Here is a 14,408-nt window from a genome sequence, read left to right as displayed (position 1 = left end):
ATTTTTCATTCCATACCATGAGTCTCAAAATATTCACTGCCTTGACCCAGTAATTCCACTAACAGGAATTTATTTTAAGGAAATCATATAAAATATATACAAAAAAGACACGCAAAGATGTGCACTGCAGTATTATTTGCAATATGAAAAAAAGCAGAAATAAGCAGCAACTCCAAATAAGGGAACAGCAACACAATCCGCACAATGCAGTGTTACATACTAGGCATTATGTACTAGGCATTGTGCTTATGAAGAGAGTTCAGTGAACAGACAATTCACAAGAAAACCCACAAATGACCAAACATGAGTAGATGCAATAACCCACGGGTAATCAAAGAAGTGTAGCTAAGAGATATTTTCTCTGATTATACCAAGAAAGATGAAAAAGGCTGATAATACTTAGTGAAGGTGTATTCTAACACCCTATTAGAAATATAACTGATAAGTTCTTTCTATAGGATACTTTGAAAACAATTTTTTGTTTTGAGACAGGATATCACTCTGATGGCCAGGCTAGAATACAGTGGTGCTGCCACAGCTACTGCAGCCTCAACCGCCCAGGCTCAAACAATCCTCCCACCTCAGCCTCCCGAGCAGCTGGGACTACAGAAATACACCACCACACCTACTTTTTTTTTTTTTTTAATTTTTGGTAGAGATGGGGGTCTCACTATATTGCCCAAGCTGGTCTTGAACTCCTGAATTCACAAGTGATCTTCCTGCCTTGGCCTCCCAAATTGCTGGGATTATAGGCATGACCCACTACGACTCGTTATGAATATTTCAAATGTGTATTCTCATTGATTTTTTTTTTTAACTACTTAAACAAATACGTAAGTTATGCTCACAAAGATGGTCCCTGAAGTAGGGTTTGAAATTGCCAATAATAACAATAACCAAAATATCTACTGGTAGGTCAATGATTTAAAAAATCATAACAGAGCCACATTAGAGGAGAGGGTAAGAGCAGAATCTTTCATGTCAAAGACCTAGGTTTAAGACTTAGTTATTCTTTTTCATAGCTGTGCTAAGTTTCTAGTTCTTCCGTACATTTAGGATATTATCTTTTAGTATCACTGCAGGGATTAATAGAGGTAACACATGAAGCATGATTAACAGTAGCCAACAATATAGTAAGCACTCAATAAAAATTACCACCAAATAAAAGTATGTAACTATTAAAAAGGATAATCTGCTCCTGGGTAATGCAGGACCCACTAGCTACTGAGCACCTAACATGTGGTCAGTGCAACTGAGCAACTGAATTTTATTTTAATTAATTGATATTCAGTTATTAGAAAAATTTAAGTACGTCTGGAAAAATTGTGTTTGTGATTCCACTTTTTCAACTCTAAGTATTTCCAATGAAAATTTCACATCTGAATTGAGATATGCTGGAGTATGAAATACATGCCAGATTTATTACAAAAAGTTAAAAAATTTAAATCTCTATCCCTTGTATTGACTATATGTTTAAATGATCACCTTTTGAATATATTAGGTTACATAAAATAGATGAAGCTCACCTACTTTTTACTTTTAATGTAGCAACTAGAAAATTAAAAATGACCAAGAGGTTCACATTTTATCACTACTGAACAGCACTTCTCTAGATTTATCTGTATCATTATAAGACTATGTCCACAATGTAATTTTTCATAGAAAAATATTATAGATCATGCCACTGCTTTTTAAAAGTTTAAGTAGGCCGGGCACGGTGGCTCAAGCCTGTAATCCCAGCACTTTGGGAGGCCGAGGCAGGCGGATCACGAGGTCAAGAGATCGAGACCATCCTGGTCAACATGGTGAAATCCCGTCTCTACTAAAAATACAAAAAATTAACTGGACATGGTGGCGCGTGCCTGTAATCCCAGCTACTCAGGAGGCTGAGGCAGGAGAATTGCCTGAACCCAGGAGGCGGAGGTTGCGGTGAGCCGAGATCGCGCCATTGCACTCCAGCCTGGGTAACAAGAGCGAAACTCCGTCTCAAAAAAAAAAAAAAAAAGTTTAAGTATTTCAATGTCCTTAAAATGGTTGCAAAAATAAAAATTGTTGACATTGATTATTTCTAGGGAGTGAAAAGAGAATGAAGGGGCCTTTTGCTCCTTTCTATCAAAATTATTTGCATTTTATAAATACCAAGTACAGATTATTTTTAACTTAAGAAAATAAAATGCTATGATTGTGTAATGGTATGATCATAACTATGTAAAAATACAACTGCACTGCACTGGGAGGAAAATTATGAAGAAAACTGTCTTGTGCTGTGTATTATTTTGAGTTTAGATTCCTTTTTCTGCTTTTTCCTCTTGAAAAATTTCTCTAATTTTCTTTGAGCTTACATTATATAAATTATATAAAATATATATTTTATATATTATTATATATATTTTATATGTTATTATATATATTTTATATATTGAGTTTAGGTTCCTTTTTCTGCTTTTTCCTCTTGAAAAATTTCTCTAATTTTCTTTGAGCTTACATTATATAAAAAATATATATTTTAAAATTTCAGTTTTTAAAGTTTTATGCTTAATAAAAACCATGTGGGTTATGTGTGTGCTTTCATGGGTGTTAGCCCTGATGAGGCAGATTCTTCCGACAGCCCTGTGGTGGGCATCCTGTATGGGACAGCACCAAAGGTAAGGAGCTATGGCTTTCAGTTATGTGACCACTGCACGTAATGAGCTATGGCTTTCCCTTTTTTTTTTTTTGAGACAGAGTCTCACTCTGTCTCCCAGGCTGGAGTACAGCAGCACAATCTTGGTTCACTACAACCTCCGTCACTAGGTTCAAACGATTCTCTGGCCTCAGCCTCCCAAGTAGCTGGGACTACAGGTGCCCACCACCATGCCCAGCTAAATTTTTGTATTTTTAGTAGAGACAGAGTTTCACCGTGTTGGCCAGGCTAGTCTCAAACTCCTGACCTCAACTGATCTGCCTACCTCAACCTCCCAAAGTGCTGGGATTAAAGGCGTGAGCCACTGCGCCCTAGTTGGCTTTCACTTCTATGATGGCACTTTATCCATGCAGGTCAAAAACCACAAAACGGAACACCTTCATATTAGAATGTGGGATCTTAAACTATGTTACTAAATAGTTTTAAACATTTTGTAACAATCTATCATGCCAAAAACATAATTACTCCTCTTCTTTCTAACACATGAACTTTAGAACCAGCAGTCAATAGTGAGTCCCAACAAAATATGGTTAATCCGTGAAAGGAACAACAAATGTCTTGGTTATTTATGCACCTGTTCCCATTTCACACTGTCTTCCAAGCTGAATGAATGAGACATCGTAAATCCCAGTGCTTCCCACTCATAACTCTTATATCTCAAGGTCATCTGTGCACACACTGGATACTTCACCCTTTTTAATTAACCAAAGCCATTTCCATCTTGACTTATAATTGACTGTAAACAATTCCTACATTGGAGCAGGTTGGGTTTTTTTCCTGGAGAGAGTAATAGTTCTGATTCTAACTTTTAAAGTTAAAGTCAGAGAATGTTAGTGAGGACTATTTCATTGATAAAACTGAGATCCACGGAGGTTGAATGACTTACCATGGTTAACATTTATTAATGTCACAGCGTAGCCTAGAACTCAGGTTCCCTTACCCCTTATTTACTGTTGTTCTGCCATACATTACAAAATCTTTTGATCCTAAAGTAAAACCAAGGTCACTTCTGTGATGTATTTCTAAAACACAAATATTGCACATGGAAAATCTTTGATGTATAGGTGATTCCAAAAGCGTGAAAACAACCACCTCAAAAATATGAAAGCTATTTACACAAAAACTTGAATATTTTGGTTTCTTTGCTAAAAACTGCCAGTAAAACTGAATTTGTACAAACTTAAAAGATGCTTGGAAAAACACACACACGACTCTAAACAAGGAAGGCTTACTAAAGGCACAACCGATGGACTTTTATCAAGAAGAAACAGGAGATTTATATCTTCAGGTTGAAGCAAAAAAGAGGGGAAAAAAAACTCAAAATGCATAGAGTATCACTGCCTACAAAAGAGAAAGCATAAGTAGAATACAATGTTTGAAAGATAGTCAAAATTTTGGAGCAACATTAAATGAAAGCCCACTGACAATAGTAACAGAAGAGCTAACAGAAATATTACAAATTCCTAATTTGAACTTGGTTTTATCTCATTTTCCAAATCTGCTAACTCCCTGATCCCTCTCCGTCAAGCTCCTCCACCCAGAACCCAGAAATCTCTACATACAAACACTGCTTAGCTAAACGTGGTAACATGGAATTACACAGGTGTATTTTGTTTTTATTTTTAATCAAGTGAGCACCATTGCTATTTCCTTATCTTCTATAGGACTTTGAACTAGAATTTATTAAAATCAGATCAGCAAAAGCTGAGTTAGGTACTATTAGCCTACCACTGGTAAATACTAACAGCTTCGCCCAAACAGGTCATAAATTTAAACAAAAATGATTTAAAGCCCTAAAATATTCAGGTGGATCACACAGTTGAGTATGGTTTAGATCTCAACTCTAAAAGGACAGTAATATTTTGAAGTACTGACTTGATTTAGAATATCTCTTATTAGTCTGTTCTCACATTGCTATAAATAACTGCCCGAGACTGGGTAATTTATAAGGGAAAGAGGTTTAATTTACTCACAGTTTGGCATGGCTAGGGAAGTCTCAGGAAACGTACAATCACGGCAGAAGGGGAAGCAAGGCACCTTCTTCACAAGGCGGCAGGGAAAAGAGTGACAGAGCACAGTGGGAAGAGCCCCTTATAGAATCATCAGATCTCATGAGACTCGATTACTATCATAACAGCATGGGGGAAATGCCCCCCATGATTCATTCAATTACTTTCACCTGGTCTCTCCTGTGACACATGGGATTATGGGGATTACAATTCAAGATCAGGTTTTGGGTGGGGAAACAGCTAAACCATATCAACCTCTAAGAATGTACTTTAAAAAGCTTTTCAGATATTAGAAAATAAACTTTGGATTCTTCTTTCCATTATATCAATGAACTTAATTTTCAATATATGGACCTTTGGATTTCAAGCTGCAAACTTCGAAAGTCTACCTTGCAGAAATAATAAATATAATGATTAAGGTTAAGGACATAAACTTCACTGCAAGGCCCCACTTAAATATTAATGTCTATAGCAGTGTCCTTCAAATAACTGACTACAAAAAAAAAAGCTTATAAAAAATAATTGGGGATTTATTTATCTTACAAAAAATGTCACCTAACCACAAGGCTTCCTCATCAGAACAGTATTTTGAACTGGCTAGAAATTAAGAGTGTCTAATCAAAACAGTCACTGTGGATGGGGCATCTGAGGTCTAGAAAGGTTTCTTTCTTATTAAAATGTGGGTTTATTTATAAACAATTTACGTATATGTATAGAGAAAGGCAACTAATGAGTAAAACAAGAAACAATAATATATAAAGTTCAGTGATAATCTACCATTTGAAAGAATTTCAAAAGGAAACCACATGATATAAAGGCTTTGGCAAACACATACTAAGGTTCCTGCCTGAGATGACTCTTAAAAAGCCATATGTTAGCACTGGTATGATCCCAAGTCTTTTTATTCAAGGAAGCTGCTTTCTAGTACATATGTTAAAGACAGCTGGTTCTCTTACATCTAGTTATGCTAATCAAATGGCTTAGCCATATAGTTTCAAAATATGAAACATTTTAATGACACAAGATTATACTTAAATAATGTTTTTTCTTAGATTCTTTAACAATGGTTATTACTCTAAATAACTTAGGACTAAAGATTTCAGTTGGGTCAATTTTTTACACTCTGATAGATGCTTGTTTGCTCTGGATAACGCTGGAATGGCTGTCAAGTAGTTACATATGGAAATGTCAGTAACATGGGTTGCAAGAGTTCCAGAAGGAATTCAGATGGTGGAAGAAGCTGCTATCCAAACCCTCTAAGAGTCACTCTTCAACAATGCAAAGTGATTACCAATCAATCAAAAAAACCAAATGGTTTCTACAATAGTAATTGTTTTGTTCATGAAGAAATAGAGTACACGAAGAAATAAAAAGAGAGAAAGATAACTAGCTTGAATAAACTAGAGATATTGACAAGTGTTTAATCATTCAGGATGACAGCATTAAAGTACCCTGCCCAAAACCAACGATTACTGCTTCATTTTTGCTCTCGGAAATAAGCCTGACAGGCTGGGCATGGTGGCTCATGCCTGTAATCCTAGCCCTTTGAGAGGCCGAGGCAGCCGAACTGCTTGAGTTTACTAGTTTGAAAGCAGCCTGAGCAACATGTTGAAACCCTGTCTCTACGAAAAATTAGCCTGGTGTGGGGATGCACGCCTGTAGTCCTAGCTACTTGGGAGGCTGAGGCAGGAAAATCACTTGAGAGGTGGAGACTGCAGTCAGCCAAGACTGAACCACCATACTTCAACCTGGGCAACACAGTGAGACCTCGTGTCAAAAAAAGAAAAACTAAAAACAGATTTCTTTTTCTTCCATCATGAATTTTTTTTTTTTTGCAGAGTTCAGTGATATGATTATAGCTCTCAGCCTCAACCTGATCCTCCTACCTCGGCCTCCTACATAGTTGAAACTACAGGCGTGCACTACCATGCCCAGCTGATTTTTCTATTTTTTGTAGAGACAGGGTTTCGTCATGTTGCCCAGCCTGGTCTGAAACTCCTGGGCTCAAGTGATCCACCCCACCTCTGCCTCCCAAAGTGCTAAGATTCCAGGTGTTAGCCACCATGCCCAGCCAATCAGCAAAATTATTTGTGGGGAAACTGGCATTTAATTCACATTTAAAAAGTGATATGAGAGGTAACCTATTAGTTTACAATTAAGGAAAAGAGTTCTAAGAAGTCTGGCTATGTCTTATAAAGAGAACACAGTAAGATCATATTCCTTACCCTGACCACTTGCCGAGTACTTGTAATGAAGGCTTTTCTTATACTCAATTCAGTTGCATCGAGGTTAAATTTTCTAGGATTTGCTTCAACTATGCGTAGGTCAAAAAGTCAAGGTAAAACAATTTCATCATCAAAGTCTGACAACATCCTGTTAAACCACTGAATCTCTCACATGCAAACAAATAAAATCTGGTTCAAACTTTCTGAAAACAGTCAACCGGACACCAATCATTCTCAAACTTCTGCCCACAGCCATAGGAGGAAGGATCCTTCTGTCCCAAGACAGAGATGACTGAGGTTAGGAAGCACAGCTCCTGCTGAAGCTTCACTACAAACCCTTGAGGATATCTGACCACAGCTAAGCTGAGCTCTTCGTGTTTGCTAACACTTGTGTTTATCCTTTTTTAACTCCTGATCACTTTTACTAAGACAACTTTTGCAAATCTTTTTCCCCTGCCATTCCAAACCACTTCCCATTATGCCACAATACCAACCCTATGTCTTAATCTAGAGATCAGGCCTTCTTCAGAGAAGCTGCCCTCATTCCTTTACCCACTAGCATGGTCCAACATGCCATGTCAGACACTTGCATAGCTCTCTCTACTTCCCTTGCAGAGTCTGCGGGTATCTGTGTTATTATTTGATTACCATCCACCCAAAGTTCTGTGAGGGCTGGTATAATGTTTATTAATCTAATTTCAGTAACCAACAAAATGCCGGTCACATAGTATACTCAATAAACATTTGCTGGATGAATGATGAGTATCTATTAAAACTTTGTTTTTTTCATCTCACGTTTTCTCTAGCTCCCGTAACCTTTTTTCCTTCCCTCCTGTCTCAAGGGAAGAATTATCTCCCTGTAACTGTGCTTTTGATCCTGTCCCCTCACATATTTTCCACTAAATTTAGAGAACATACTTGCCTTTTAACAATTTTAAAAGTACCCAGGAACATCATGAATCCCAGAAATTATTTACTCCACCTATTAACTGCATATGAACCTGTGCTAACTATAGAGTGATCCTGACAAAAGCTGGTTTCCTTGCTGTTTTATCTCACTTAGGGAAAAAACAAAACAGAACTCAGAGTATGCAAGTGGCATATCGTCCATTTAAAGTTTTGGTTAAATGGGATTTCCAGTTGGAAAAAAAGCCTATATAATGAAGTTTCTACAGTTCTCTAGTGCATCAGTCAGATCAGTGGACTCACAGTGGACTGCTAATTCATCAATATAATGAATTAACACAACAGATCTGCTTTTACTAAATGCAGTTTCATGGTACAAGACGCCTCTTCAATGAGGAACAGCACTGTAACATCACATCTTAAACAGGAAGACAGTCTACAAAAAGATTTTCTTTTGATCTCTAATTACCAACGTGTAACATTGGCCTCTATGTATCTCTATATAATAATGACCGCTAACACTATTACAGAAGCTGTATGCCAGGCGCCATTTAAACTCTTTACCTGTATAATCTCAATAATTCTATGAGCTACATACTCTTGTTATCCTAACTTTCCACTAAAGAGAAGCCCAAGTCACATGGTAACTGGTTGCGATGCTGTAATATAATAAATACAAATTTGGTGTCTGCCCCTCATTTCTGGCACACAGCTCTTAAATCCCCTGGAATCTTCAGAGTGATGACTGTGTTTTGTATGTTAATGGCATGACTGATGGCTGGAGGTTCCTAGATAGCCTCAGGATGAGGGGCTGGTCCCCAGAGGAACCAACTATGTGATCAGACAGAAACTTTCAGCCCCCTGCTCAAGCCAACCCCAGGGGAAAGGGGCTGAAGGCTGAGTTGATCACCAACGGACCAATTAATGTGATCAATCATGCCTATGTAATGAAGCCTCCACATACACCCAAAAGGACAGTTCAGGAAGCTTCCAGATCGCTGAAGGTGTGGAGGTTCCTGGAGGTACCTGGAGAGAGCCTGGAAGTGCTGCACCTCTTTTCCCATAGGTTGCATGCACCTCTTCCATCTGGTCATTCATCTGTATCCTTTGTAATATCTTTTACAATAAATGGATAAACTAAAGGAGACTATTTCCCCGAGTTCCGTGGGCTGTTCTTGCAATTAAATTAATTCGATCTACGGAGGGGGTTGTGGGAACCTCAATTAACAGCTGGTCAGTTAGGAGCACTGGTCACAACCTGGGGCTTGCAAACAGCATCTGAAGTGGGGGCAGTCTTGCGGGACTGAGCTCTTAACTTGTGGACCTGATATTATTTCCAAGTAAACAGTGTCAGAAATACCACACCAAGTTGAGTGGGAGGGCACAGACTTAAAAGAAAAAAAGGGTTTTTTTTTCTTCCTTTTACATTGGTGGAGCCAGGATTTGAACACCAGCAATCTGACGCCAGGGTCTAGAGTTGTCATCATTACACTATGCTGCCTTTATATATACATTTACAGTACAGGATTTGTCACACACTGTACAAGAATTCAGCTACTCTACCTTAACTTACAGGGGCAAATACTTTAAACACGTCATGGTATAAGTAAGAGCAACATCAACTGATTATAAAAGAAAACGTTTCATCTACATACTGGAAACAACTGGAGAAAAACTTGTCCATTTGTCTATTTATTTACCCCAAATGGCACAGACACCACAGAAAAGGATATTGATGGTTTCATCAAGGTCCTCTAGATCCCACTCTATGCTTCGGAGGTTGTTTCTCAGCTCGTTGGTGGTCCAGTCGATTTCTTCCCTTGTTGCTGTGGAGGGGTCCTGGAGGAGCTCTGTCCATCTCTGAAACAATCCCTGGGCAGTGTTGACTGCTTTCTGTACCTCTCTGTAATCAAGATGAGGCAAAGGAGAGAAATCACAGAGAACATTCCATGAACAAGTTACTGCATGATTTAGGTTAACATTTATGATCACACACCATCCTCAGCAACCACCATTCCCACAGACAGCTCTTTACAAATATCAAAGTTCAAAACTTTGATACACAGTCTGAGAATTATGTTCTCAGCTGATGCCTGGAATACAATAGCCATTATTTAAGCAGCCACAATATCAAGTTTGTTAGGGAAGGACAAATTTAATTTTTTTCTCTGAACAGACTATGCATAAAAATATAGTGAAGCAATCCTACAAATTAACTAAGGGGCAATGAGCATTCCCACATGCTTCCACCACTTGGTGTGATAGTATTAATAATTTACACTCAGATGAAAAAGTCCTAATACAGTCTTTCTTTTCTTGGCATGGGAGAAAGGAGAATGCTGGAGGGAGGGTTACTCTTATATAGCTACTGTTTTATTATAGGTTAATTATTTTAATGAGAAATTTTTAAACCCAAAAATCTCATTAGAAGATTTCCAAACATTATTAGCTTTAAATATACCTACTTTCCTTAATTAAACAATACCGTATCACAGATTCGTGGTTTTTTGTTGTTGTTTTGCTTTGTTTTGAAATGGAGTCTTGCTCTTTTGCCCAGGTTGGAGAGAAATTCCATGATCTTGGCTCACTGCAACCTCCCCACCATCACCACTCCGGGTTCAAGTGACTCTCATGCCTTGGCCTCCCAAGCAGCTGGCATTACAAGTGCCCACCAATATGTCTGACTAATTTTTGTATTTTCGGTAGAGAGGGGATTTTGTCATGTTGGCCAGGCTGCTCTTGAACTCTTGACCTCAGGTGCTCCACCTGCTTCAGCCTCCCAAAGTGCTAGGATTACAGGCATAAGCTACTGCACCCCGCCAGGTTAGTGTTTATCTTGTTTAGAGAAGGAGAGTAGGCCATTAAGTGCTATGATTTAGCATGCTTTTAGATTAGATATAGTCACAAGATTTTAAGAACTTTTACCCCCACCACTGGGCCAATATTCACCATTTAAATGTTATAATCTAATATTACCACATACAAAAGCCAAAAGGGAGTCATTTTATAATCATATGGTCTCTCATGTACAAAGCTGATATTCCCACTGCTCCCAAACTAGAAGAACTGTTTTGATCCTTCTAGGATTTCTTCTGGAACAAAGACCACAAAAACGTGTTCTAGCTGATCAGGGTGTTTGTTGTCTATGGCTTTAAGACAGAATTCGCACGTATCCTATACGCTCTGAAGTTTCAAGTACTGGAAAAAAGAAAGCACCAACAAAAATGAAGAAAAGCACCTTATAATATTTAGGTCTGTGGCATACTGATGAGAGCTAAGAGGCTGAATGTTAAAGAGAGAATACAGCTAGGCTGAGTAAGTCAGCAAGCTATACGGACAATAAGAAATCGACCAACGTCTGTTCACGTATGGCTTAGGCAAGTCACCTCATTGTTCCTTTCATGGCAGCCTTTAGACGTTCAGTGCTAATGAGAAACCATTATTTAAGATAAAAGGGGGAAGAATTAAGTAAGGTGCAAATCTACTTTCTTTACCCTTTATGAGATCTGGACGATTTAGTGGAGAAAGAGCTGTGTACCATTCCTTAATGCAAAGTCAGTCATCCTGTGGTATCCTCGGAGGACTGGTTCCGGGACCCCCACAGGATACCAAATCTGCAGATGCTCAAGTCCATATATAAAGTGGCACGGTATTTGCATACAACCTACACACATCCTCCTACATACTTTAAATCATCTCTAGATTTATAATACCTAATGTAATTTAAATGCTACATAAATTGCTGTTATACTGTATTGTTTAGGGAATAAGAAAAAAGAAGTCTGTACGTGTTCAGTACAGATGCAATCATTCTTTTTTTTCCCTGAATATGTTCAATCCTGAGTTGGCTGAATCCACAGACTTGGAATCCACAGAGATGAAGGTCTGATTGCACTGGTTTATTTCTAAGTACTGAGTAACGTCTATGATAATAGAAGACAGAGTTAAAGAGGTATCTGTGAAGACATCTCATTTTAAAGAATAGAAAATTATTGATTCTGTAAAGCAAATATGAATTCCTTTTTGAGAACTAGCAGCCTCAAACCAAGAAGCCTTGGGCTAGGGTTTAGGTTTGTTCTCCATCACCAGTACACAATTTTGATGCTGGAATTAAATTCTACGTAGCAACCTATGAACTTTTTTGGTCTCAGGAGATTCCTTTGCACTCTTCAAAATTATTGAAGACTCCAAAGAGCTTAGAGTGATGTGTGCTATATATTGAATGCCATTTACTATATTAGGAATTCAAACAGACATTTAAAGAGTATTTGCCAATTTTAAAATGTGAGTTTATATGCTAACAATGATTTTAAAAATTCTAAAACAAAAAAAATGTAGTGAGAAGAACGACATTGTTTTAAATTTTTGCAAATCTCTTTAACACATGTGGATTCTCACAACCACTTCTATCATCAGTGTATGGACACACATTTTGGTAGAAACCTATGATGAGAATCCAGCCTCATACAAATAAACACTTGGAAAAGGGAAGAGAATTTTAATAGTCTTTTCAGACAACTGCGGGTGTTCTTTTTTGTTAACAAAACTTGACAACTAGCTGTTAAAGGTTAGCTGCAACGTGGATCCTAAGACTGTATTAAAGAAGTTTTTAGATTTTCTTATTTTACAATAATAATTTTCTTGTTTTTCTTGATTTACCACGTAAAATGGGAAGGAGTATCTCAGTCATTAGGGAGCTTTGTTTCCCTTACATTACAATCCTTTGGTCAAACTTGTACAGACTGAGATTCCATTATCCACAATGCTTGAGACCAGAAATGTTTGGGATTTTTTCAGATTTAGAATATTTGCATTATACTTATCAGTTGAGCACCCCAATCTGAAAATCCAAAATCCAAAATGCTTCAATGAGCATTTCTTTCAAGCATCTTGTTGGGGCTTAAAAAGTTTTGGGCCAGGCGTGGTGGTTCACGCCTGTAATCCCAGCACTTTGGGAGGCCGAGACGCAGGGATCACCTGAGGTCAGAAGTTTGAGACCAGCCTGACCAACATGAAGGAAACCCCGTCTCTACTAAAAATACAAAACTAGCCGGGTGTGGTAGTGCATGCCTGTAATCCTAGCTACTAGGGAGGCTGAAGCAGGAGAATCACTTCAACCCAGGAGTGGGAGGTTGCAGTGAACTGAGATTGCACCACTGCACTCCAGTCTCAGTAACAGAGTGAGACTGTGTTTCAAAAAGATAAAAAGGTAAAAGATTTGACCAGTCACTTCCCCAAAGACATACATTGACAAATAGCACAGGAAAAGATGCCTGATACCATTAATGAAATGCAAATTAAATCTTCAATGAGATACTACTACATATTTAGAATGGATTAAAATGAAAATGAAACTGACAATACAAAGTGCTGGAAAGGTCGTGGAGTATCCGTAACTCTCATAACTTACTGGTGGAAAGGCACAATAGTACAGCCATATGGAAGACAGTTTGGTTGTTTCTTCGGCATGTATTTACCATAGACCCAAAAGTCCCACTCCTAAGTGAAAACTTGTGTTCACACGGCCTGCACATTTTTAGTGTAGCTTTATTCGTAACAGCCAAAAATTGTAAACCACCCACATGTCCTTCAACTATTGAGTGGATAAACTGTAGTATATATGTATAACAGAATACTATTCAGCAATAAAAAGGAGCAAACTACAGCTACATTCAACAACATAGACAAATCTCAAATGTATTATGCTAATTGAAAAAAGCTAGAGTCAGAAGGCCATGTGCTATATGATTTCACTGACAAAACATTCGGGGAAAGGCAAAATTATAGAAACAGAAAACAGATCGGGGTTTGCCAGGTGCTGGGCAAGGGGGAAGTAGGCATACAGAGAAACATTTTGGGGAAATGGGTCTGTGCTATATCCTACTTGTGGAAGTGATGATTACACAACTATATGAATTTGTCAATTTCATACAAGTGTATACTAAAAAGGTTGCTTTTTATTGTAGGTAAATTATAACTTTTAAAAAATGAAGAAAATTATACTTGAGGGTCAAGATTTTATAAAATTAGTAATTTTTACTGATTCATGAATTTTTTTTTTTTTTTTTTTTAGACGAAATCTCACGCAGTCACCCAGGCTGGAGTGCAGTGGCGCGATCTCAGCTCACTGCAACCTCTGCCTCCCAGATTCAAACGATTCTCCTGCCTTGGACTCCTGAGTAGCTGAACTTACAGGTGTGTGACACTACACTCAGCTAATTTTTGTATTTTTAGTAGAAACAGGGTTTCACAACGTTGGCCAGGCTGGTCTCAAACATCTAACCTCAAGTGATCCACCCACCTCAGCCTCCCTAAGTGCTAGGATTACAGGCGCCACAGCACCCAGCCTCATGAAGAATATTCTTAAGGAAATATGTCTCTTTTTTTTTTTTTTTTTTTTTATTGTTAGTACAAGGTGAAGAGGAATACCACAGAAAATATGGCATGGCACCACTGCTTTGATTTTTGCTAAGGCACAAGGAGTTTTATCCATCATAGCTTTGGCACCATCAGTGCAAATGTCAACACAAGGAAAAAGGCAGATAATTATCTGAATATTATCATCAAGAGTGTTGAGCTGATAGA

The 14,408-nt window shown here is 38.0% G+C and overlaps 1 protein-coding gene across 2 annotated transcripts in view; it reads right to left on the bottom strand.

Moving 5' to 3' along the window:
- Window positions 1-14,408, bottom strand: part of STX6 (syntaxin 6) — a 49,250-nt gene that overhangs the window by 23,682 nt on the left and 11,160 nt on the right. For both annotated transcript variants that reach the window (XM_039460265.2, XM_003925317.4), the window contains exons 2-3: window positions 9,557-9,726; window positions 6,918-7,012 (exon numbers count right to left, since the gene is read on the bottom strand). In XM_039460265.2, coding sequence (XP_039316199.1) covers window positions 6,918-7,012; window positions 9,557-9,726 — 265 coding nt within the window. The remainder of the gene's footprint in view (window positions 1-6,917; window positions 7,013-9,556; window positions 9,727-14,408) is intronic.

The sequence above is a fragment of the Saimiri boliviensis genome, chromosome 19, assembly GCF_048565385.1.
Source record: "Saimiri boliviensis isolate mSaiBol1 chromosome 19, mSaiBol1.pri, whole genome shotgun sequence".
NCBI classification, from domain to species: Eukaryota; Metazoa; Chordata; class Mammalia; order Primates; family Cebidae; genus Saimiri; species Saimiri boliviensis.
The sequence above is the reverse complement of the archived record's forward strand: the minus strand, read 5'-3'. Positions and strand labels throughout refer to the sequence as shown.